At 44.1% G+C, this 26,559-nt stretch overlaps 1 protein-coding gene across 2 annotated transcripts in view; it reads right to left on the reverse strand.

Annotated features, from left to right (window-relative positions):
* HABP2 (hyaluronan binding protein 2) overlaps positions 1-12,188 on the reverse strand; it is a 38,094-nt gene extending 25,906 nt beyond the window's left edge. For both annotated transcript variants that reach the window (XM_090058502.1, XM_090058501.1), the window contains exon 1: positions 12,053-12,188. In XM_090058502.1, the coding sequence (XP_089914628.1) occupies positions 12,053-12,121 (69 nt within the window). In that variant the 5' untranslated portion in view covers positions 12,122-12,188. The remainder of the gene's footprint in view (positions 1-12,052) is intronic.
* Between the last annotated feature and the right edge of the window lie 14,371 nt (positions 12,189-26,559).

Raw genomic sequence — 26,559 nt, forward strand, 5'->3', positions numbered from 1 at the left:
TGGGGGGAACCTAGAGTTTGGAGACGGCCACAAAAATAAAGGGGAAGAAATGGTTGCGCAGGAAAGACACTGTTGTGGTACCCGAGGCTGGAATTAGGCAATGGGGCTCACCGAACTAACTGATCTATTTGCTTAGCTGAGATGTCTCCCGAAGTATCTCAGTGCCGTTAGGACAGATTGAAACCTTGCTCCTGCCTGGAGGACTGAGGGGAACAAGGTGGCTGTGTGGGGAGCTGTAAGGCAAAGGTCTCTTAAGCGTTTTGCCTATTTAAGGGTAAAATGACCAAAGGGTGCTGGTTTTAGGGAGTACCAAGCCCCTTACGCAGGAGTAGCTCATCTTCACAGGTGTATATGAGAGAGCGCTATGTTTGTATCATATATTCTTTCTATGCATGCTAGGGGGGATAAAGCAACTACCCTAATTCCCAGCATGTTCATGAAAAGGTGGCTGGAGAGGGGCCCATAGGACAGCAAGTAATACCAATGCACCAGGAGGCCAAATTGCATAATAAACCCACAGCTCAGGAGATGTTTTCTAAATCTGCTGGTGAGTGCGGGCTCATTTCCCTCCAGGTTCCAGTTGAACCTGGGGGCGAGAGTTTGGATGAGAGATGGGCACCACTGGGATGAGTTTTGGAAGCATCCCTGCAGCAAACAAGCACTTGTAGAAAGGTTGGTAGTTTTAAGACAAAAACATATACCAAGAGTAGGCCAACAAAAGCTGGCAAAATGCCCTGCAAACAGGATGTATTGACTTTCCCAGGGCTCCTGTTGTGTACAGGAGCAGGCAGTAAACACCTGGCCGTTTGCTGTCCATTCTTTCTGTGCAGAAAATTCACTCATTGATTTGCTACCACTCCCTCTCAGGGGGTGAGAAAGTGAACTCCAGGGGTCCTTCTTTGGAGAAGTCATGGGAAGTGGTGCTACGAATGCTGGGAAACTGGAAAGTAGGACTGGCTGCAAGCACCTGCATTGCCAGGTTACAGTGGGGGAAAAAAGGCTGAAAGCTCCAAAGCCGATGCAATGGTATAAATTAATTAGAAATGCTTAAATATATCAAGAACAAATGCAATAGATCTGATACCAGACCCTGCAAATGGTATAGATCTGATACCAGACCCTGAGGGAGAAATTATTCATCATAATGCAGAGATGGCACAAGTGTGCAAGAAATATTTCTGCTGTCTTTGGAAAAAAAAAGCAGAAAGGCATATTCGCAGTCTTAGAGTGACAGAGTATTTTTTTCCATTCCATCTGCAATGCATTTAAATAGTTATCAAATTCATAGGCCGCGGAACGGGGTGGGCCACCCGGGCCATGGCCCAGCCAACTTTCAGCATGTTCATTTAGCTAGCTGTGCAGCTAAAAAAAAAAAAAAGAAAAAGCTACAGTTTCAACCAGAATGACAATTGTGCATTTGTGGGTTATATAGCTTAACATGCTAAAAGTTGGTCGGGCCACAGCCCGGGTGGCCCACCTCATTCTGCGGCCTATGATCAAAATTAAACCCTCTGGAAGACAAAGGGCCAGATAATGTGCGCCCAAGAGAAGGAAAAGAATTGGCTGAAGGGCCCTCTGAACCATTACTGTTGTTATTAAAAGCTATCTTGAACACTGGGGAAGTTCCAGAGGCTGAATAAAGGGCTATGTTGTGCCAATATTTAAAATGGTAAATGGGATGGATGATCCAGGAAACTATTGGCCGGTTAGCCTGACTTTGTTCCTAGTCCGAATGGGAGGAAGTCAGCATGGGATGCAACAAGTAAACAATTTAAAAAATGGGAATGTAATTCGTGCCCATGGTTTCAGGGAAGATGCATTTTGTCAACAAAATTGCTATTATTTTTAGATGGATCATAATTTTGGTGGACAAAGATAACCTTGTTGACATAACGGACTTCAGTAAGCTATTGGATTCAGTCCCTGAATTCTCTGTATTCAAAGCTAATACCCATATCAAATGGATTAAAAACTAGATGCCTAACTGATAGACTGCAAACAGTAATTGTTAATGGAGAATTATTACCAGACAGGGCCTTTTTGAGTGGAACCCTGCTTGGATTGGTTCTGGGCCCAATGCTATTAATTATCATTTTCAACTAGTTGGGAGAAATGCTAAAGTACTGTTGATAAAATTTGCTGATGACACAAAAATTGGTGCAGCGGCAAATAATTATGGGGGCACATCAGTCAGTGTGACACAGTTGCTAAGAGAATAAAGGCAATTCTTGGATGAACCAGTAAATATCAAATAGTGTTGTTCCCTCTGGCTCCAGTATTAGCAAGACCGCTGGAATTATACATGCAGGACACAGCTCAAATTATGCATGCAGGACACCCTTTGTCAAAGGGTATTGACAAATTGGAAAGTGTTCAGAAAAATGATCTGAAGTCTGAAATCTATGTATGATACAAGGAGAGATTGGAGAATTACCTTCTATTTACCTAAGAAAAAGGTAAGAAGTGACTGCATGATCACGGTCTACCACTGTCTACATGGAAAAGAGATTTCCAATACTACAGTTCCTTTAATTTTGGAGAACAGAGATACATAGTTTCATAGTTTCATAGTTTCATAGTTAGTAGGGTCGGAAGGGACCTGAGCAGATCATCGAGTCCGACCCCCTGCCATGGCAGGAAAGAGTGCTGGGGTCAAACGCCCCCAGCCGTCCCAGCTCCGGTGCTGTCTACGTGATGAGAGAGAAAGGAAGGGAGGAAGCTCAGGTTGGGGCTTGCCCACCCTGTGCTGGAGAGGGGGCAGGTGGATCAGATCTAGTGGAAAATTAAACAGAGACGAATTCAGACTAAAAGAATATTTTAAATGGTAAGGGTAATTAGTCCATTGAATCAGTTTACAAAGGGATATGATGAATTTGTTATTAGTAGTAGTCTATAAATCAAAATGGGATGTCTTAACAACAGAAATGCAGAAATGCAAACAGATATTGTAAGCTTAAAGCTGAAATAAGAGCGCAGTGCTATTGTCTGTGTTACACAGCAAGGCAGAGTAGATGATCATGTGCATCTAGCCTTGAAAACCTGTGATATAATGAGAGGTTTGAGAAGTACCATCTATTTAGTGTACCTAAAAGAATCTATGAACAAAAAAAAAAGTGACATTTTTTGGGCTATTTATCTTACTGCATAAGCCATGTATGGACTATTTACTTAACTCCAATAAATTGTTAAATTCCTTTATATCCTGCAGTATCCTGTAATGCCATAAGGTAAATATTGACCTTTTTGTGTGTTCCTCTGCATACAGTATAGCTGCAGAATGCTTTCTAAAAGCCCCGCGATTTTTGCTTTGAGAAAAATGTCTGCTTGATGGCAAGAGGTAAATTTTTCAAAAGCATCTCTGAGCCTATGGATCATTTTCATCAGCAATTTAGGCATTTAGGAGCTGCACTAAAATGCAGTGGGATTTAGGCTCCTATGGGTGCATACAGAAGTTACATTTGTTGCACAATTGGCCCCTTTAAAGCATTTTACTGCCACGTCTTGACAGAAGTGCATGGCTGCAGAGTGCTTTACAAGTCCCAGATTGTGCAGCAAATTAACCCCCATTATATGAGAATATATGGGTGGATTGGAGCCCTACCCCCCAACCTCAGGGGGGATCCAATCCACCTGCCTCCTCTCCAGCACAGGCTGGGGAAGCCCCAACCCAAGCTCCCTCCCTGCCTTTCTCTCCCATCACGTAGACAGCACCGGAGCTGGGACAGCAGAAGACGGGGCTAGGGGAGAGAAGCTGCAGAGATGCAGTTTCTTGGCTGGATCAGCTTCAATGCAGAGCTGGATCCCACACCCTCCTGACCTAACTGCCAGGAGGGTCGGTCTAACTCATGAACATCTATTGGGTCAGCAGTCATTCCAACTCATGGCACTTCTTGTGAAGCTCCACAGATTAGACCAGGGAGCTGCACATCTGTAAGGGCCCTAAGTGTCTATACTTAGTGTGCAGTGAGCTAGGGCATGATCTTCCAGCAAACACTAACACGGTATACAGATGCTAACAGCTTTTACAAAGGTCAGCTCCATTTGACATGGCATACGCCATTAGCAAAGAAGAGTCTGTGCAAGTCAGTGTGCACGTGCTACTCTGGAGTTAGTAAGCTGCAATGCATAGAGCTATTTTTAATGGGAACTAAGAGTGCCCACATAGGTAGTGTCGGGTAGCTGGTGCAATGTGAATTTTTACCTAGGTTACTGAGCATTAACCATCTGGTACAGACTAATCCTATATTTTTGGAGGAATTAGAAGCCTCTGTTTCTCAGAAACTTTACCTAGTGGTACACTTCATCCTCTCATCCCTAAAATTTCCCATGAGAATGTGATCACCCCTCACTGCATGCTGTACACACAGAACCTGAACGGTTACCCCAAAGCCGGAGATCAGTAATTGCATATTAAAAAAATAAATAGGGATCCAGAATGCAGGTTACCTGAAATCTACAGAAGGATACTTGAGAAACTTCTTGGCACTGGGTATGAAACAACCCCCCTGTCATAATAGGTGCCTGACACCAATTACATTTATTGTGCAATTAACTTCATTATACAATTTTTTTAGACATGTTACACATGCAAAGTAATTAATGCATGATAAAAATGGCCAACCAGCCACAAAGACATTGCTTGAAAAATGTAGAATATTTTTTGGAGCTGGTTTCTATCAGGTTTTAATATGAATGTGTGGTGTTTCACATATCAGGTATTAGGTCTTTCCTCCAGAATCCCAAAGTGCACTGCTCTCTCCCCCCACTCACTGGCCACCTATCTGCCAATGTTGACAAGCAGCTGGCTGGCAGCATCAGCATATGCGGGAAGGAGGTCAGCATCAGGCCTGAGACAGCCCCAGTCTCAATGCTGAAAATGGGCTACCGAGGGAGCAGGCTGCAAGGTTCCCCAGGGTTGAGGGGTTCCCCCTGCCAGGAACCTGGCAAACCCCATGCTCAAGTATTAGGGACCAGGGCACAGGCAAGTCTGGAGCAGTCACCTGAAAGATGGGTGAAGTCCAGGAGCTAGGTTCCCAGGGAGTCAGAATGAGAGCTGGGATCACAAGCCAAGCTGAAGTCAAGACCCGCCTGCTAGGAGTCAACACCAGAACAAGGAGTTGAAGCCAGAATCTGGATATGCCAGAAGTCAGAACCAGAAGCAGGAGCCAAGAAACAAAACCAAAGCTCTGATAAGAAAAAGCACGAAGCGCACAGAGGTCAGGAGCAAGGACCTTTGGTCTCTACCCAGACAGAGTACTTCAGGCTGGGCTTAGTTTTTAAAGGCTGGAGAAGGTAGAGCCTGTGTATCCTCAGAGGACTGGCTGCTCTGATTGACTCATTAGGGCCAGCTGGGCATTGCAGGTGATCTCTGTTTCCCTGCAGCTACAGGGGATGAGCTGCCCTGAATTCGGATTGACAACAGCTGGGCCAGGGGCTCTGATCTGGCCTCATGACACCAGCAGCCTTTCCTGCCTCACCCTGCAGTCTCTGAAGGAGCTTCAGGACAAGGCACTTTAAAAGATCAGGTTGCAGGAAGCTGGGCTGAACACACAGATTTTAGACATCCCAGGGCTGCATTTGCAACTGGTTAACCCCAGGGCTGTCCCTAGGCCAGCTGACAACCAGCTGATTGTTGACCATGACCCTGGACAGCCTGGAGTCTTGAACCGGACCCAGGCCTGGGTGCAAGAATCAGCTGACTGTCAGACCAATCCAGTATTAAACTGGGCCTGGGACTGTAGAGTCAGCTGATTGTCCAACCTGGACCAGGACAGCTCTGGGATCTCAAACTAGAACTGACACTGTGAGACAGTCCAGGATCTGGAGCATACTGGAGGCTGGAGGCAGCCCTAGGCCTGGGATAGAGCCATGCCCTGCTTGATATGCATCTCCACAGTGGTGTGACTGGGGTACATTAATTACTTTGCATGTGTAACATGTATAAAAAAATCATATAATGAAGTTAATTGCACAATAAATGTAATTGGTGTCAGGCACCTATTATGACAGGGTTTTTTTTTCATACCCAGTGCCAAGAAGTTTCTCAAGTATCCTTCTGTAGATTTTAGGTAACCTGCATTCTGGATCTCTATTTTTTTTTTTAATATGCAATTACTGATCTCCGGCTTTGGGGTAACCGTTCAGGTTCTGTGTGTACAGCATGCAGTGGGGGTGATCATATTCTCATGGGAAACTTCAGTAATTAATGCCTGATAAAAATGGCCAGCCAGCCATAAAGACATTGCTTGAAAAATGTAGAATATTTTTTGGAGTCAGAAATGGTGCACCTGCTGCCACACACATCTGGAATGGCAGAAGGTGCAATGGCTGAGATGGGGGCGTAACATTTCTCCAAACCCAATCATACTATTGTTTCAATGTCTACCAGGGGCTGTAGAAACTGCAAAATATATACCGGATGCCAAACCTAAAAGGACAGTGGTCTCACTAGGAGCTGTTGACAAGGAGAACACAATAGGCCACAGAGAGCAAGAGACTGAAGCTGTGAATAACTAATGTCACTAAGCGCAGGACGTGGAATTTGACCGCGTAGGACATACCCACTTGACCACAAACATGGAGATCAGTCATTGTACATTGCAACCATAAGCGATGCAGAATATAAACTGAAACCTAAGGAAGAATATTTGAGCAACTTCTGTCCATTATTGACATTAGGCATGAAAGAGCTGTCATAGTACAAACAACTGCCTTTCCACGGTGAAGCTCTTGTTCATGCCGATAGCTCTCAGTGGGATCGTTTGTCTTTCTGCCAAACCAGAAGGGAAGCACTGACTGATTATCTAACTAGCATCCAAATTCTTGGCTGCTACTGGGTAGGATGGCAACATTCCTAATTCCTAAGAGAAGGTGACTTTTCTAGCAGTAAGACCCTATCACTCAGCCAACACCATAGCTGGTGTTCGGCCAGCATGTGTTCCCAGGGGGAACAAATATGTAACGTTATTCTTATAGTTGAAAACAGTTCACTTTTAGGACTCTACCATAGCCACGAGGTTCTAGGTACCTCTCTGTCTTACAATGAGGTAAGAATATTCATATTCCATTAAAAGCCTTTGAGCAGAAAAGTCAAGCAACTCTATTTCAATGGGATTTCCATGCTGAAATCTCTTTGCTTGCCTTAGGGGATGAGGGAACATGTGCCTGGTTTCAGAACATCCACAGCTGAAATTGCCTAATGTCTTTATTTCCATAATTACTGAGTGGAAACCTTTTCTTGTTTTAGCATCTGATATGGGAGTCCCTTGGGACTGAGGAGAGAGCTATTGAGGAGAGAGCTATTGGAGGCACTCCTGAAAAGAGTGTCTGGTTGTGGGCCGCTGGCTACTGTATTGCAAGAGATTTAGGTTTGCAAGTTGATCTTCATGCTTTGAGAACCCGTGTGGAAACGTGTAGTTGCTTTGGAAGTGGCTCTGTTGTTGAGCAGGTGGATTTGTGCTCTCATGAGGAAATTGGGCTGCATTTCAGGAGCCAGGAGAAGAGGAAGAAGCTACACAATCTGTTTCAACAGGGCTACAGATCCTATCACCTAACATGAGTGCTGTGCATCATCAAACACTTTTTCAGGCTGTGCTAAGAACGGAGGTTATGCTGTTAGACTTCAAGCTTATGCAGTGTCATTAAAGTCCCTTTAGTTACCAGTGATATCAACCCTCGTGCTTCAGGGCATAAGCTGATTGCCTTCAGGGGTCAGAAAGGAATGTTTCCTTCTACGATAAAGCATTGCACAATTAGCTAGGGGCGCTATGAAGGCTTTTTTTGCTTTTCTATAGCATCAGTTAAGCTTAGGCCAGTGCCATAGAGAAAAGATGTTGGGCTTGATTGACCATGATTGATGCTGGTTTGACAATTCACATTCCTCTGTATTGCGATTTGTTTTAGGACACACTAGAGCACACCCCAGTATGCGAATAACACCGTGCCTTGCTCAGACCAGGAGCACAAATTCACTTCAGCAGTGTGCTCTACCAACAAGGGCAACAGCCATCAGGAAGAGCTGTCACACAAGACTGACCGTGGGGACTTCATGGGTAGTTACAGTACATGCATGTCCCCTGTGGTTCAGCCATTACAGAGATCCCTGATACACACCAAAGAGTGGGGTTGTTAGTCTTAATTCTATATTTTAATTCACTGTTCACTATCATACAGGAGATGAATAAAGTGGGCATATTTGTGGTCTTATTTTTGTCGAGTTTAGATATTAAGGATGGAATTCTTTTCCCCAAGAGCCTTTTGGTGGGATTTTTGTGTTTTCACAGGTGTAACTGGTTTCTGTTCAGGTAAAACGGAACTGATCTCACAGGAGAATTTTGGCCTACACGCATCGGGAATCGTGTTAGTTGCTGACCGATGTGGTGAGAGCTAATGTCTAAAATATTCTTTGGTTATTGTTAAAATATAGCAGAAGCCATTTAATGATTGGATAAAGTAAATGGATAAAAGCTCCTCAAACCAGAAACTAATAAAATTAAAAAAGAAGAGGTGGGGAAAGGGAAGGAGGGAGAGAGAAAACCTGAATTTAACTTTTTCTCTGAGTTCAGCAGGAGTGTCAAGTCCATTATTTTTTGACTCCGCTTATTTTCAGAGCAACCTCTTTTTTTTTTTTTTTTTTGGAACAAATCATTAAGGCAAAAATGTCCTCTCGTAACATGTTTGTCATGTAATGGTCACGTCACAGCAATCCATCCCTTTTTTTCTCTGGGATTCATGCCAAGTGCTAAGCCAGAAAACCTTGTTATATTAATTATGAAGAAAAAACATGTTTTATTAAAAACTAGCCTGCTGAATATTCTGTCGTGCTGCTTTTCAGTGACAGCAGAATTGCGTTTGCATTTTAGAAACGTTAATGACTTTTCAGGGGTGGAGATGCATAGTTTATTTTCCTTAGCGATGTTTACAGGGAAGTGGGATTAAAACTGTCAATGCTAATTAACGGAGCTACTATTTAAGAGTAGTTAGGAAAATTTGTAAGAGATTTGAAGTTGGGCTAGGAGTCCACCTCTGCTCGCCGCGCTGGAATTGCTGGAATTAAGGCAACCTATTCGTTGTGAGTTTGCTTAGATCTGATTGTGTTGTCACATCTACAAAACAGTCATGGACACACCATAGTATTGATCCCCCAGCACGTTGTCAAATGCACGTGTGGATCAAGTATGCTGTATCCATTGCGGTTGGTGGACGGATAGTCCTAATGATGCACCAATTAATAAAAACCCTATTGTGTTGTGCAAAATCACTGATCATAAATTCATCAGTCGGGTCAAAAACACACCCTTGACTCCATTCGAAAAAAAATTATAATGCTCTCCACGGGTATCTTGATATATTTCTCCCAGAGGACTCAATTTCAATGCGTCAACATCTAGAATTTTGGAATGAATTGCAACAAACCTGAAATCGTGCAAACTATTAAAAGCAGAAGGAAAAATCGAAAACCTTTCATAAGAAAATCTACATGATCAAAGTGCTTGGAGGAACAGAAGTGTTTTTTTACCAGTTACTTTTAACTACTCTTTGGGCACGTCTACACATTGCCCTATGGCGACACTGTTACTGTGCCGTGCTTTTGGAAGCATTGTACTAAAGCACGGCTCAGTAGCCGTCTGTACTGTGCCATATGCCCAGTGCATGGTTAACTGCCCATACTGCACCGAATGCACGGTTATTTTTAGCAGCTACTTCAGCATAGCGGCACGCTATAATGGGGGAGTGTGCTGCTATGGCAAAGTAGCTGCTGGGCATGAGTAGACACCCCTGTATGCTACATCAGTGTAGTGCATTGCTACAGAGATGTCGCGTCATGTGTAGATGTGCCCTTTGCTTTCAAGTCATTATTTCATTTTCTTTAAGGGCAGAGTGAATAGATCTGAAAGAGTTGTGATACACCAGTGATATGGTGCTCCCTAGCCACGTTGAATATATTATTATTAACCTTTTCCTCCTGACGTTGGAGATGTAAAATTTTGGGGTTTGTTAACAGAGAGGAACTTTGTCTTAGCAACTCTGGAGCTATCTGGTGGTGGTTCACTCGTGGTACCAAAGCTGAATACCTTATTTATGAGAAATAAACAGACTTCACCCACAATTATCCCCACTGAAATCAATGCAATCGTTTGCCTGGTAAAATGCTCCTACATCTCAAGATATCAGCAACTAATCCCAACATACCACATTAATCTATGATGCTTTCTGGTTGATATTCACTCCTTTGCTGAAGACCCTCACAAGCCTCATACCTCACTTAAAAGCCGAATCCCTTTTTGGATACCACTTCATTGCACAAACTATCTGAGCGGGGTGGCTTTGGCTGTTTTTGTGTAAGCCTGCAAAACAGCCACGTTCAGACATCCCATTGGCCCATAATTGAGTACTTAAATCCTTTCCATAACAGCAGTCCCTGTGAAGACACCTCATCCTTCCTAAGGCACCAACAACACTCCTGGACTGCAGAAGGAAGACTTCTTTTTGAATCTCTGCCGATGATCCGCTTACTCCATGAAGCATCCAGATTGAGAGCCCTGTCTCCCCATTGTCACCACTGTAGTGCTGGTTGCCATTTTCACTTCTTATGGTCTGACCAAGAATAAAGTCAGCAAAGTCAAAAAGAACAGACCCTAATGCCTTATATATGGAAAACAAAACAAAATAACAATAAAAAAAAACCCTTGCTAAGCTTTTTGCCTTACTAAATCACACGGGAGGTGGTTTCATAAGAATATGCAAAGTCAATAAGGTTTTGCCTTTTTTTTGTTGCAGACATCCACTTTTTCATTTCACGTGGCCTTAGATGGCATTGCGGGACTCTTTTTTTAACGAAAGTACCGAACTGGCTGCCTTTGTATTTATCTCCTTAAATAAAATGGCCAAACAGAACTTCTTAATTTATCCTCTTATTAAAGCTGTCTCCTCCCCATAAAGTCCCAGATGTATCACTAACCGTATGGGATGTTTAGCTAAGTCATCCCATGACACTGTACTAACACCGCAATTTCAAAACACACTAACCTTCACCAGAATTAGCTTAAACAAAGTCCAACGTTTTGTTTAACAATACACAAACACCACCAAACACCCATGCAACCCTGCATGTTTCATGAGTCCTTCTCCAAAAACCCTCTGAAAGGATGAAGGTTTCCAGCTACGAGGACCACATATCATGATTTGTATGGTTTTTGTATCATAGGGAACTGAGACTTGCAGGTTTCTGAGCAGCATCTGATTAAATACATGGCACAGAACCCCTATTGTATGGACTCATGCTATTTGTGCTTATATGAAGAATAATAATAATAATAAAGGAGGAGTCAATACTAGATCAATTAGATCTAGTTGTTCTGGATTGTCAGGTATGACGGCGAACTAAACAAGCTGATTTTGAACATGTCTTTACTGAGCAGAATACACAGTAATATATACATGCTCTCCTAGTGAAAACCGTGGTATGGACGATGCACAGAAGAACATTGACCACCAAGTTGACATCCTTATTTATTAATAATGCAGCATGTGGGCCTGTGGGCCCACCGGTGCTGTGCAAACACAGAATAAAGCTGGTTTCTACCTTCTAAGACCTACAATTTAAGATAACAGGTGGATACAGACAAGCTGATGGTCAAGGGACTATGAGGAAACAAGGCAAAACTGTTTAACCAATTGTCAAATATTTACGGCATTTTGTAACAGATTTTCACCAGTGGGAGACCTGACCCACAGTGTTTATTAGACATGGTGTCACCCCCCTGCTTCTTTACTGTCTCTCCAGACATATTCTGACACTGCTCCATCTTTCAACTTACATTCTTATTACATTTTTCTTCTCTGTCCACTTGTCCCTGGAGACTCACCTACCTGAGATGCCATCTCAGTAATGCTTGAGGGTTTCACATTTTTAGATCCACAGTATTCCAGTGGACTTAGGCTAACCAGTACTTTTAGTCCCTGACACGCAGCTGATCTTTGTAAGCAATAGGTAACAGTTCTGCAAATAACTGAACGTGGCTATAGAGGCATACTGCTGAAGTATACTTACACAGAAAGGTGCATTCCCCAGCAAAATGATCACAGGAAAAAACTGAAAGGACACAACACCGTTAACCATCCTTACACTCCCAATGTTTTCCTCAAATGAGTTTTCATTTGTTGTCTATGTCCTCACCTCCCCCCAGTCAATCTATAATGGTTAAAAAGTGAGTTATCCAATGCAAATAATTAACTATGCCTCCAATATTGCTTAATAGTTAATGCTTAGTCAACAGACTATCTTGTCTGAAAAATTGCTACCTCTGAATCCTGTCCAGCTGATCCTGACTTGACAACTGGCGAACATGTCAAAACAGTGACTCTCAGGCTGCATCGACACATGTGCTTTACTGTGTAGTGGACTATAAAGCATCACCATCTACACATGCATTGATATTAAGGTGCAGTAAACTAAGCAACTCCGCCATAAGATAGTCAGGGACAGTACTATCTTACAGTGCATGTCTACACATGCGAATTTGAGGTGCATTAGCTATTTTTAAGGCACATTAAGGGCACAGGTCTACATGTAGGTAATGCACCTTAAAAATGCGATTTTAGGCTATACGTGCCTAAATTTGTGCCTAAATTTAGGTGTGAATAGCTAAAGCGCCTTAACGCATGTGTAGATCCGCTAAGGCACATTAAAGCTGTGTATGTTGACTGACTTGGGACTAACAAAAGCTGGACTCATTATGTTATGGTCATGCCTAGAAGTCCCTTCTGAGATGATGGCTCCCATTAAGCTGTGAACTGTAAAGACATCTAAGAAGATAGTCCTTACCACAAAGAGCTTATGGCAGTGATTCTCAACCAGGGTGCCTTGAGATACTTTCAAGGGTGCTGCAGGGTGCCACCCAATGTTAGCAGTTAGGTGTGCAACCAGGACTCACAAGATAAGAACCTGTAGTGTTAAAACACTCTGACCTGTTGTCTTTCTCAGTTTTTTGCAACAGAATTATTGCTCAACAAGGGGAAAAAAGAAAATATTGAATAGGTGCTCATTAGGTCAGCATCCGTCCTCTGGTCACATATTAAAGGCTATCATAATGTATATGCACAGAAGGCTGAATTAAAATTTTGCAAGCAACCTTAATTCTGGCATTGCTTAACATACAAGCATTTGACTTTGCAACCCAAATATATAAATGTAGCTTTTTTGTGTGTACAGATGCTTACACATGCATACAGAATTGAGAAATAATACACGTACTAAATTATTATATATAATAGTAACATAACATTCAATATGATTTTATACAAGGTATAAAATGCAATATATGTCTAAATATTATGAAACAAATATGTATAGAATACTTAGACACACACACAGAGCAATATGCAGGTGTGTTTGCATGTTGGTGGTCACATACAGAAGTTTAAGAGAATTCAAGATTCTTTAACTAGTTAGAAAGACAGCAAGATAAAAGGAATTGGATAATGGATGGCTTTATGTAACGTGTCCTTGAGTAAGCTGATTTGCACTGAATTTTAATAGGGACCTGATTCATCAAATCTCAAACAGAATTAAAGTATGGACTGGATCCTAATAACATCATGCTTTATATCCATGAAAGATAAATTAAAGGATAGAAAACTGCTATTGACAAACATTGATTATATGTTCTTTGATGGACTTTGAAGTTGTGCCAGATGCATCCTGTCAGCCTCCAAAGTTTTCTTTTAAATCTCATTGCATAAGGCTTTTACTTTTTAATTATTTTTTCCCGCAGCCTCTTTGATCAGCAAAAATGTAGATCATATTTGGGTGATGCTATTTCCTATGCATTTTATTTAGATGTGCTCTTGTGCATAGCTTGGGTTGCATAAAAAGGTTTGGATGGTACATAGCAATTTAAGACCCTTCGAAAGAATTTGAGGGCTGTATCAGAATACGAGTCAATGGTATAAATCTGTTGCAAATAAGGCAGATCTCATTAGGAACAGTATCATATATAACATAGAGAAAGTAATAATTCCACTTAGCTATAGGAGGACTTCAACTGGAGTGCTTTGAGCTGTAGGCACCACACTTCATGAATGATGTAGACAGATTAGAGAGAGTTCGGAGGAGAACAACAAACATGGTAAGAGGTTTAGCAAACTTGACCTACGAGGAAGGGATAAAAGAACTGTGAATGTTTAGGTTTGGAAAAACAAACCCAGGAAGGGGGATGTGATAAAGCCTTTGACTATGTAAAAAGGACAAAGATGATTAACTGATCTTTCTGCAACCCCTGAAGATAAGATGAAAAAAAGTTGTCTTAATTTGCAACAAAGAGAGGTGAGATGTTAGGGGGAAAATTCTGACAATAAGGACAATTCAGCACAGGGACGGGGTACCTAGGAAGGCAGCAAAATTCCTGCCACGGAAAATTTTTAAGGACAGATTTGACAAATTACTGTCAGAGGCTGGCCCTTTTAGAGGTCTCTACCAGCCCACATGTCTGATTCTACACTTTTTATTTGCAACCAGCTATGGTTTCATGTCCCTGCCATCAGCCTGATCACATGCTGGTGTGAGTGCTCCAGGGGTGGGCAAAATGCAGCCCACAGGCTGGATCCTGCCCACCAGCTGATTGGATTTGGCTCATGGGAGGGTGCCCGCCAAGTGAATGGATTAGGCAGGAGGTGGCTCCAGCTGCTGGGTGGTGTCAGGCAGCAGGAGCTGCTTTCAGCAGGCTGGGTGCTCTTTTTCTCCAGGCCAGGGCTGCCACCAGCACAGAAATAGAAACATGAACCTGCCCACAGCTGTAGCATGCCTCCCTGCCCCTCGAGTCCGGACCTGGTAGCTGTCAGCCACATGCACAGCTGCCCAAATGCAGCCAGCAGCTTCCCGAACTGTGATCTGGGCACCTGGGCTCGGGGGGTGGCAGGATGTGCTACAGCTGCAGGCAGCTTCAGGCATCTGCACTGGTCATGGCCCACCGCTGTAGCGTGCCCCCTGCCCCCCTCCTCCCCGTTTGCCTGAAGCCCTGACTGAGAAGCTGCCAGCTACGTTTGGGCACCTGTGGACATGGCTGTTAGCTGCTGGGTCTGGCCTCGGGGGTGCTAAAGCTGTGGGTGGGTTCAGGCTTCCACACTGGTCACACTTGCAGAAAAGAGGGATGGAGAGGAAAGTGGGGAGAGGGACAGGTGTGGCCCTCGATAGGTCACCAAAACTCATGAAGTGGTCCACCAGCCCAAATAATTTCCCACCCTGGAGTAATCCCTTCCTCTGTCCTTTTTCTTGCAGCAGAAACTCTGGGTCACCACAAAGGACAAGGCTGAAAGCTGTTTTTTTGTTCTGCAAAATCATTTTTGGGATTTTTTTTTTTGTTTGCAAATAGGCATTTCCACTGAAAAAATGGACAATACATCACCAGCTCTGGACACCAGCAAAGAGCTGCCAGGTGACAGAGAGCGTTTAACGTCCTCCATGGCTGATGATGCTTCTCCGTGCCCCAGGATAAGTTAGCTATGCATTGATCAAGAGCCAGTGCCAGTGTAGGCAGGAGACTCATCACTACTACGTCAAAAGTGTTATCCAAAGCCCTTGCACCGATCTAATTGTCAATGCAGAAAAAAGAATAAGCATCATGGTACCGCAAGTATTGGGTAATAATTGCCCCCCCCCCGAATAGTTGAATGCTATTAAATAATAATATCCCCACCCACAGCTTTTAAAGAAACACATTTAAATGACAGTCCTCTTAGAAGCTGTGCTCTTCTAACGCAGGAAGCCTACACCGCGTGGGACGTTTTTCCCGTTCCTCATTCAATTTAAGTTAGAAGATCCTGGGAGATGGAGATGGAGATGGACACTGAAATACAGGATCACAGCTGTGCCCTCAGGTGCACGTAATGGGCACCCCCCTGTGTTGGCAGCCAAATTTTGAGGGGGGAAAAAAGCAACTACGATGTGAATATATACAGTGAAAGGGAAATAAAGCCACTAAAATAAAATTTTAAAAATGCCTGGAAAAATTGACTTTTTAAAAGCAAGCCACCTAATTCATCAGTAATCCAGAGGAGCAGCTCTGTGCACACCGGATCATGTTTAAAGCTTGCTGCGGTCCGTGGAGCCTTTCCACTGTCCCACTGTCAGCGAACATGAATGTGGCTCCTCACAAAGGTAGCGGTTCGCAGGCTCAGCACCTGTATCCTGTCTCACCAGGCCCTTTTCTTAATTAGCCTAATAAAGCAAAATCATGTGCATGATTCTTTTTTCCTATACCTATCTCCATTAAAGATAGTCTGGTTGAATGCTAGCCTCTAAAATAGGAAAGCAGGTGCATCAGGCTCCATTTGGAAGCACCACAACTGAAGGGGAGTACCGACAACCCACTTTTAATACCAAATCCTGGGGGTTTGGGGTTTTTTCGTGACCTTCATCCTGGAACTGAGGGTCAGCATGATGGCTAGACATCACTAGCAGCAAAACTGAAAGTGCTGTAGTTATATTCTGTTTAATAATTGACCCTCGTGGCAAATTCCCGTTGATGTTTTGGGTTCCTGTGCTCGGGTCAAGAGCACAGTACAACAGCTGAATGCCATTGGGCAGCGGAACTGAAAGTTTTGTTGGACTCTACTCTGACCCCGACAGGATTATTTAGGAGTAATTCCTCAAAGGTTTTATTCCAGCCTAAACCTAGTGCAAGCGAGAGAAGAACCAAGCCCAAGTAATTAAGAACCGAGGAACTTCCATAGTAGATCAGACCAGTGGTTCACATCGGCCTCAGACAGGAGTTTATAGAAAATTCTTCAGAAGGTGAAAAACACTTGGCTATTATTAGGGATGGAAAAACCTGCTAGAAAAACCTGCTAACGTTCCTTCTTCACTCCCATCAGATTGGCTGATGCCCCAAGCGTGAGAGGCTTACATCCTTTCCAAAACTCTGGGGTGCTTTTAAATCCTTGCCATAACAACTCTGGATATTCTTGTTACCCGTATAACTCTCCAGTCCCATTTCATCCTCTTACAGCTTCCTGCTAAAAGCATTAGGATGATAAAACTGCTATTGAGGGACGTTGGTTCCCCCCACCCCCTGCTTAAAGCTAAGAAACAGTCATCAAAAGCTACTGCAGCACATTTAGGAGCTATTAAAAATAAGCAAAGTAATAATATTTTAGGGAAAAATGTGACTGCCCACCTGAAAACCAGCTTTTGATTGGTATTGCTCCAACTTTAAGTTAAGATAAAAGTAGCAAGGGCCAAATTCTGCTCAGGTGGACTAAAACTGCTGCAGTCTTATACAACAAAAGGAGAGCTGTTGCAGGTGTAACTTCTGGTTGCCAAAGCCTTGCTACACAACACCTGCCCTAATGATTCCTTTCAAGACAAGAGGAGATCATTGTCTCTGACTAAAAATCTGCTGTAAGGCCTCATCATTCAAATAAGCCATTATTGACTATACGCATGTGCTTCTCTCCTGTGACCATCCTCATGGAGGGTAAGCAGCAGGTAGCCATTTCGGGCCACCAAGTTTTTTTGCCAGTCTCCCACAGCAAGTTAGGGCAGCCTGAGAGTACTCAGACACAAACCTACTGGCAATGGCATTCACAGAGTCAGGGGGAGGTGCTGGCACCCATTGCACTACTGTCACACTCTTTCACTATCTTTGTCTCCTGCCTAGGAGGATGTGGGGAGGGTGTTGTAGGAGCAAACTTGGCCAGTTGGTACAGGCCTACTGCAGAAAGATCTCTAGAGAGGACTTGCAGACCTCAATCTGTGCAAAAAGAGTAGAGGGAGGCAGAGAATCTGCCCCTAACCATGAATGTGGGCAACTCTTTGTTGCAAGTGCCATCCAGCGTGCAATTGCTTTAAAAAATTTGCTTTGTTCCACAAAGACAGGAACTAATAAGAGCAGAGGAAAAGACATAGATTCACACAAATCAAAGCTACTGTATCTAGAGGAGACAAGGAACACGGTACTGAATACACAAGAGAAAACTTTGCATTACTCTTGGCTTGGCATCCTGGAAGTAGCTTAAAGTGAGAGGCAAATTCAGGTAAACAGGCACTTTCTAGCCCAGTTGCTATTTTCCTCAAATAGTGCCGTGATGGATTTATTCTGTTGACTCACAGACTTACAACTGATCAGCCTTGGAGCAAGTAAGATCAGAATCAGACTCATTAGGCTCGGGGGGGATGACATGGCTGATAATTAGCTGAAGAGTCTAGCTTTGTGCTACCTTGACTATCACTCATAGTAGCTCACGGTAGAAAAAAGAGGTTTCGTATGAGGTTGCTGTTCCAGGCAACATGCAAGAACCGAGTATGAGATACTCCTCAACCTGAAGAGGGGTATCCCTTTATGTGGAAAAGGGAAGAGGAAAACCAGGCTGAAGGGGACAAAGTTTCCTAGTTTCATAATTAGTAGGGTCGGAAGGGACTTGAGCAGATCATCGAGTCCGACCCCCTGCCTTGGCAGGAAAAAGTACAGGGGTCGAACGACCCCAGCAAGGTGTACATCTAGCCTCCTCTTAAAGCCCCCCAGGGTAGGAGCCAGCACCACCTCTCTTGGAAGTTGGTTCCAGATCCTTGCCGTCCTGACCGTGAAGTAGCACCAAGTTGCAGTGGGACTGTGGGTTTGCTGAATGCCAGTGCAGTGCCCTAACCTAGAAGTATTTTATCCCAGATTGCATGCCAGGGCCCAGTCCTGCAGAACCATCACATTGCAGTGCGTGCAATGCCTCAGGGTAGTCTGCCTTTGAAGCTCCAGACACCAGCTGGATTTTTTTTGTTGCTACTTTTAACATCCCTGTCTCTGTTTTCCTCACAGTGTGATCTGGGTGGCACCACTCCTGTCATTTCTTTACTTTTCGTAATCTTTCAACAAGCTGAATATAATAAACATGATGGCAACTTTTTAGTCTATCGAAGTTGCTAAGGCATAATGAAGCTTGATTTTCATGAAATTATATATGCAGCCAGAGGTTGGCATGCACCAGGGAATGATCTGCTTTAAAAAACCCTCTAAAATACTCGACAAAAATAACGTAATTCTTTGGCTATGTTGTGTTCTCTCTGTTCATTACTAAGTCATCATTAGCAATAAAGGAAGTTTTGTATTTAGTAGGATGGGGAATCTGCCATCCACTTTCAAGAAGTGAATCAGTCACACAAGCCTAATCCACATCAGCTTATCATGCCAAGAGGTACTGCTGGGATACCAGTCATTATAGCGCTTCATCATTGGCAGTCATTGGCCTTGGGAGACCATGGACACTGTGCCTTTGGTGGGTTGCTGCATAACAACACAGCTTCTTGAGTGGCGGAGGAGTCTGACGTGCGACAAACAGACCCTCTGGCAAGTTGTACATACAAACTCGGTTGAGCTTGTGCTGTACCCGGCCTCTGACATCTCTTCTCTGTTTCATCATTGACCCTCTCCATCTTGAAGTGACGTAGGCGCTCCTCCGCTCTCAGTGGTCTGAAGCGATTGATTCCCAGTATTGGCCATCATTGCACAGATCGTGAAGGTTTTTCTTCCAGACGTCAACAAAGTGGAGTTTGGACCATACAAGTTGAGGTTTGCCAGCGGCCAGCTCATTGTAGAGTAAGTCCTTGGGGATTCAGCCATCACTCATATGATTCATATATCCTAACCAGCAGCGGCATCCCTGTCTCAGGAGCATGGACATACTGGGTATCTTGGCCCATTCCAGAACAGTGAAGTTACAGATTTTGTCACAGCATGTTATGCTCAGGATACGGTATAGGATTTAAGGGCTTATAACAAGGGTGAAACCAGGTATGGTCATGAATGTGCCTCTGCACCTACACAGAGATCCATTATGGGTCAGCCACATAGAACAAATAACAGGATTGGGAACTCTGTTCTTTTCTTCAGTTGTGACAATGTGGTCCCAAGAACGTTTTCTGAGTTTTTTGCTAAACATGAAGCTAGAAATGCAAAGTACTGGGGTCTCTGAAGATTTTTCTGGTCAAAAGAGTTTCAGTTTTCAGTAAAAAAAAATATTTGGAAAACTGAAAAGACTTGCTACCTTTTGTGGTATTTTTCTCCTAGTTTCCGATCTTTCAATTCAAAACTGTACATTTTCATCAAAGCAAAATTGTCCCATAAAAATATCTACTTTTGATGAAAAGGCATTCTTCAGCCAGCTCCAATAAAGTGTTTTTTATTAGTGAACTTGTGGGCCTCACTGCGGAACAGAGAAATGGATGGATTGGCTTGTAGTGCAATGCTGGGCTACAACCTTCAATTAATGTGCTACACAAAGCTTGTTTGATTTGAAACTGTTACATGCTCTTCCATTATTTTCCCTCTCTGCGTTTGCGTAGGTTAACACTGGTGGTTTGTATGAATTATATAAATAATTGGGGTTTCTTTAGAAAGGTATGGTAAGCATGCCATTAAATGAATTATTTAAATGAATAAACTAACAGGTGCAAATTCTGACTCAACCATGGCTGTATACATGTGATTGTAGCAGGCTTGTCTTTTGGAGCTTGGGTTGAGTCCCAGGCTTGAAGTCTTGCTGTTTTGATTGGTGGAGCTCATCCCCCCAATCAGGAGGCAGCAAGACGAGTTCAGCTACACCCCTTTCCTGAGGGGAGGCGGAGAGGAGTCCCCCCCCCCGGACCTGATTGAAGACTGCAATGCTCAGGTCCGGAAGACTTCAGGGGCAGACCCCTGGAGCATATAAAAGGAGCTACGTGCCCAGTGTGAGGGGAATGCATCCGGGACAGAGAAGAGAGAAGAGCGGGGCTTGGAAGAGCTGAGGAGCGCTGCTCAACAGTAGCCCAGGACTGCCCCTGAAGACTTCCCTCAGTGGGGAACAGCGGGCAGCTCCAGCAGCTAGGCTCTCGGTGTGCAGCCTGGCACATGGCGTCCAGACCCTGGGAGCTGCGTGAGGCAGCTCAGGTCTGCAACCTCTGGTGTGCGGCCAGAGGCATGGTGCACAGGTTGGTGCATACAGTAGGACCTTTGGAGCCCTTGGGCAGCTCAGGTCCTCAGCCCCTGAAATGATTGCAGGAGGCGCTGCACGGAGGGTCCAGGAGTGGACCGAGCCTGGTGCTGCACGAGGCAGCCCAGGCCTCTGACCCATAGCAAAAAGTTGAGTCCAGAGAGCCAGACGGTGATCGGGCTACTAAGCCAGCAGACAGGGCCAAGCCAGAGGCCCCAGAAGCCCTGCACAGCAGAGCCCTGTTCCAGGGGACAGCGACGCCCCCGAAGCCAACTGGAGGCAAGAGAGCAGCCTGGTGCAGAGGACGAGGACCACCCTCCAGGCCTGGGAGCCAGGAGTTGCAGGGAAAAGAGGATTCCCACAGGGGAGGGGATTCCCCCCCTGGGTAGTTAAGGGCTCCTGAAAGGGGAGCTCCCACTGAGAGTGCCCCCACTAAAGTCACCAGCTTCTCTGCAGGGTTTGGGAAAAGCCCAAGGGCATTGAGGTTTCCTCTCGGGGTTGAGTTTATCTTTGGGGTTTATCTGTTTCAGATCAGATACTTACCTGTGACTTACCTGTATCTGGAGCACTGGTATAAGGTTTTGTGTCATTTACCCAGAGGGTATAGTTTTATGTTACTGGTTTAGAGATCTTATAAATATATATATACATTGTACATATGTTTATATCCATGTTCCTTTCTCTTGTGATAAATTAATGTCAATAAATGTGTATATAGTTCAGTCCCCTGACTGTCCTGGCCTGGTTCTATAGGGACAGAGGGAAACCGAGCGGTCTGTATTTCCCACCTCACAGTGCACCTGCCAGCTAGCAATCCCCTTCAGTTGGAGAAGGGGAGTATGTACCCAAGTTACCTGGGCTACCTGATAATTCCTTTATACTTCTACCAACATTAATTGGATGAATTACTGGACTGTGGACTACTTGCTTGAGTTAGAGTTAATAATATCAAACAATTGTATTTTGGTTTGTTCTTTCTCAAGCAAAACTCCAAGAGAAAAACTTTAGAAAAGACTTCCAGTGTCAGGTAAATAATAATTAGAATAATACAAAACATTACAGAGAATTATCCATTGGAATGGATAGAAAAGAGGGCAGAATTGAAGCCCAGGCCCTCCCCTACCATGTCGCTCAGAGGCTCTAACAGATGGAAGTGCTGAAATATATTTTCATATATAATATATATGAAAATATAAATATATTTTCAGAAGCCCAAGCGCTTCTGTCATGTTTACCTTGGCTTCATCTCCAACTTGGCTGGCCTGGTGCATTGAGCAAGGCCGGTTTTGTTGAGCTCAGGGTGTCAATTCTTTCTGCTCCCAGATTCCTGTGGTTATAGTTCTTTTTTTGATCCATGACGGTAACTGGTCTCTTTGTCCCTAGATTTTCATTGTTCAAAACAATTTTTCTTTTCAATTCTTTGGAATCCAGTCCAGTTCTCAGTCCATTTTTTAAATACTTGGAAAAACCAAATGAACAATTTTTAAAATGCCTCTCACCTCGTAAAACTAGCAGCACAGCATAGTTTGATTTTTTTCTCATTTAGTAGCAACCACAAGCAAAGCAGCTTATGGTTTTTTAGGAAATTGTCCACGATCAGGAAAGCTTTCCATTGAGTTACATATTTGTAAGTAGGCTAAATATGAGTTCCAGGTAGATAACCACAGAATTAACACATAGTAAATTAGTCACAGGAATTGTGAGAGCATCTGAAGGGAGTGAGATGTCTGGCTACTATTGGCTATCCCTGCATTCCTTTGAAAATGCCGTCTCCTGTGTCCTCCCTTCTTCATGCACTGCCCCCCAAATTCTTGCTTGTCTCCCCCAAGTCTCCTTTAAGTGCATCTCTCTTAGTGTAGATCTCACCTTTCTCCTCTATATAGGTTCATAGATTCATAGATGCTAGGGTCAGAAGGGACCTCAAAAGATCATCAAGTCCAAACCCCTGCCCTAGGCAGGGAAGAGTGCTGGAGTCAGATGACCCCAGCCAGATGTCTATCCAGCCTTCTCTTAAAGACCCCCAAGGAAGGGGAGAGCACCACCTCCCTTGGAAGCCCATTCCAAATTGTGGCCACCCTTACCATGAAGAAGTTTTTCCTGATGTCTAGCCTAAATCTGCTCTCTGCCAGTTTGTGGCCATTGTTCCTTGTTACCCCAAGAGGTGCCCTGGTGAACAGAGCATCTCCGATCCCTTGCTGTTCCCCCCCAGTGAATTTGTAGGTGACCACAAGATCACCTCTCAGCCTTCTCTTGCTGAGGGTGAAGAGATCCAGGTCCCTCAGTCTCTCTTCATAGGGCTTGACCTGTAAACCCTTAACCATACGAGTGACCCTCCAGGCTATCCACATCCTTCTTAAAGTAGGGCACCCAAAACTGGACGCGGTACTCCAACTGAGGTCTGACCAATGCCACATAGAGGGGAAGTGTCACCTCCCTGCACCTGTCCGTCAAGCACCTGCTAATGCAAGATAAAATGCAATTAGCCTTGTTGATCACCTCATCACACTGACGACTCCTGTTCATCTTGGAGTCTACTATGACTCCAAGATCCCTTTCTGCTTCTGTGCTGCTGAGAGGGTCATTCTCCAGCACGTATGTGAGTTAGATATTTTTACGCCCTAGGTGCAGCACTCTGCATTTGACCATGTTGAACTGTATCCTATTGTGTTCTGCCCACTTTTCCAACCTGTCCGGGTCTGCCTTCAATTGTTCCCTACCCTCTGGTGTCTTCGCTTCACCCCCGAAGTTGGACAGAGTACACTTTATGCCTACATCCAAATCACAGATAAAGACATTGAGGAATACAGGTCCAAGGACTGAGCCCACTACCCACATCCTTCCAGGTCGACACTGACCCATCCACCACCACTCTCTGGGTGTGACCCCCAAGCCAATTTGCCACCCACCTGACCATGTAATCATATACGTCACAGCCTCTTAATTTATTTATGAGAATGGGGTGAGATACCGTATCGGAGGCCTTCCTAAAATCTAAGTAAGAAACATCCACTAGGAGTGTGCGGAGCAGGCTCTATTTGCTTTGGATTCAGATTCAGCCTGAATCAGTGATTCGATTTATTGATTCGGATTACTGTCTCTGATTTGACTTGGCTGAAACCAAATATGAAGATTCGATGCTGATTCAGGGACACAGCTTTAAAAGTTTTTTCAACATACCTTGAGGTAGCAGGTGAGGTTCATGATTGATGTGATGCTGGGGTGCATGAAGCATCCCACGGGGCGGGGGGCAGCCCTCCATGTGCTTGGCGGTGAACCCAGAAGTGGACTGGGAGTACTTCCAGTCCACTTCCAGGTTTGTCGGGGAGCACCCCAGAGGCCCCCCTATGCCTCCCTGGCTCAGTGATTAGCCACAGGGGGACCCCGGGTGCACCCCCAGACCCAGAAGGCACCAGTTACCAAGCCAAGGGGCACAGGGAGGTGGACTGGAAGTACTTCTGATCCACTTTTGGTGTCTGCTGCCGAGCACTCTGGGGAGCCCCCTGTGCTTCTGTGGGACGCTCCATGCACCTCAGCATTGCAGAGATCACGAAACCCTGCTACCTAGAGGTATGTAGAAAAAAACATTTAAATCTGTATCTATGTCCGAATCTCTGAATCTTTCCTTATCTCTCTGAATTGATTTGGAGTGTTCTGATTTGATTTGGAGAGATTAAAAGGTCCTCTGATTTGATTCGGATTTGGAGGTTCAGCCACCGAATCAAGCTGAATCTCCGCCAAACTGAATCAGAGACCGAAGCTTTGCACAGCCCTAACATCCACCTCTACTCCTGCATCTCCTAGGTGTCAGCTATCTTCTTATTACTATCAGAAGTTTGTCAGCTATAGTATCTGGCTGCAGCTATGCTCTTTCTCAAGATTGAAGCACTTCTTCGTCAGAAATACGCTGTGGAAGCACGATGTATGTTGACCAGCATCTCTCTGCTGTCTCATCATTAGCACAGCTTTCATGCTAGCCAGAATCACTGAACAGCCTGAACCAATAATGGGCAGGGAAACACATTGTGAGGAACAGCATCTGGGATTTATAAAGGAAAATACATATACTATGGCATGCAGGTAGCTTCCCTCAAGTGCCTGCCAACACTAGCCTCCACAAGAGCTCTATCGTCTAATTCAGCAGTTTCCAATCCCTTTTTGTGGCAACCTCATTTCCAGACTTGCACCCCATTTCCAGTCCAACAGTTATAACCAAATGCCTGTGGGGCTGGCAACCCAACTCATTATGCACAGTGACCCCATAAGATCACTACCCCTAGCTTGGGGACTGCTGATCTAACGGGAAGGTAGTGGTCACGGTCAGCTAATGGGACACAGGCAAAACTCTGGTAAGATTATAGCTGGTTGGGAAATAATTTTCCCTAGGTGGAAACTTTTCAATTCTTTGGTGAAAAATCAAAATACTTAAACATTTAATGGTGTGAACTTTTGAAAACAGCATCACAGAGCCTCAGGAGAGCAGTAAGTCACATTCCTTATCTTCCCTTCCTGGCTGATATATTTCTCCCACAGTGCACCAGAGCCTGTCCCTTGCTGAGCTATCGCTATAAGCATAGATTGGGAGGATTTGAACAGTTCTGCTCCCCTCCCAAACTTAGCACAGGAAGAGCTGAAGCACTGGCTAGGGATGGACCTAATCCTTGGAGCTGTGGCCTTCATTTAAAGAGCACATAGAGCACTGCAACCCCACATAGCCCAAGGATGAACACCACCCATGCAGCCCCTAATATCTATCTATCTATCTATCTATCTATCTATCTATCTATCTATATTAGGGGCTGCATGGATGGTGTTCATCCTTGAGCTATGTGGGGTTGCAGTGCTCCATGTGCTGTTTGATATAGATATATAGCTGCATAGCTATATATGTGTATACACACACACAAACACTTATACACACATACAGATGTATATTACGACTCATGTCAAAAAATGTTTCTAGGATTGGGCCCCCGTTTTGTAACATTTCTCCCTCAAAGGATCATTCAGCGATGCATCTGAGAGTCAGATTCCAGAGAGGGAACTAAAAGAAACATCAATAAAAAGAAACCGCGAGCAAGCCAAATATAGAACAGGCCAATATGAATTAAACAACATCCTAGAAATCTTCACACAATAATTGATTTGCTCATTTGTACTTCTTTCTATTCTTTAATCTTTCAGCAGGGTTTCTATCCTCCCCCTTGCTTTTTTAATATTCTCTGTTCATCTGTTGTCTACAATATTGTTTCTGATCTCTCCTATCCCATCAATCATCTATAAAGAGAGACTAGTCCACACGCTCTGGTCTCCAATCCTAATGACTGTAAAGAACTAATCACCTAGACTGAGTGATGCTCATTGTTGTAAGTGTCTCTTTGATTTATTAAACATCTCGGTATAAATTCCTGTATGTTTTTCAAGTTATTTCCTAGAACCTGTATGAAAGGGCTTTGAAATCCTAAAATTGTCTGCTTGGGGGGTTTTGGCTCTCCTAATAACCAGAGTCATGTCATGAAAAATGAGTCTTGATTTAACTAGCGGGACAGCTTAATCCCAAATTCAACTCTGAGCCGCAGTTTGACCTTTCCCTCAATACTCCTGAAC

The sequence above is a fragment of the Crocodylus siamensis genome, chromosome 7 (assembly GCF_052110815.1).
Source record: "Crocodylus siamensis isolate JL-2025a chromosome 7, ASM5211081v1, whole genome shotgun sequence".
Classification (NCBI taxonomy): domain Eukaryota; kingdom Metazoa; phylum Chordata; order Crocodylia; family Crocodylidae; genus Crocodylus; species Crocodylus siamensis.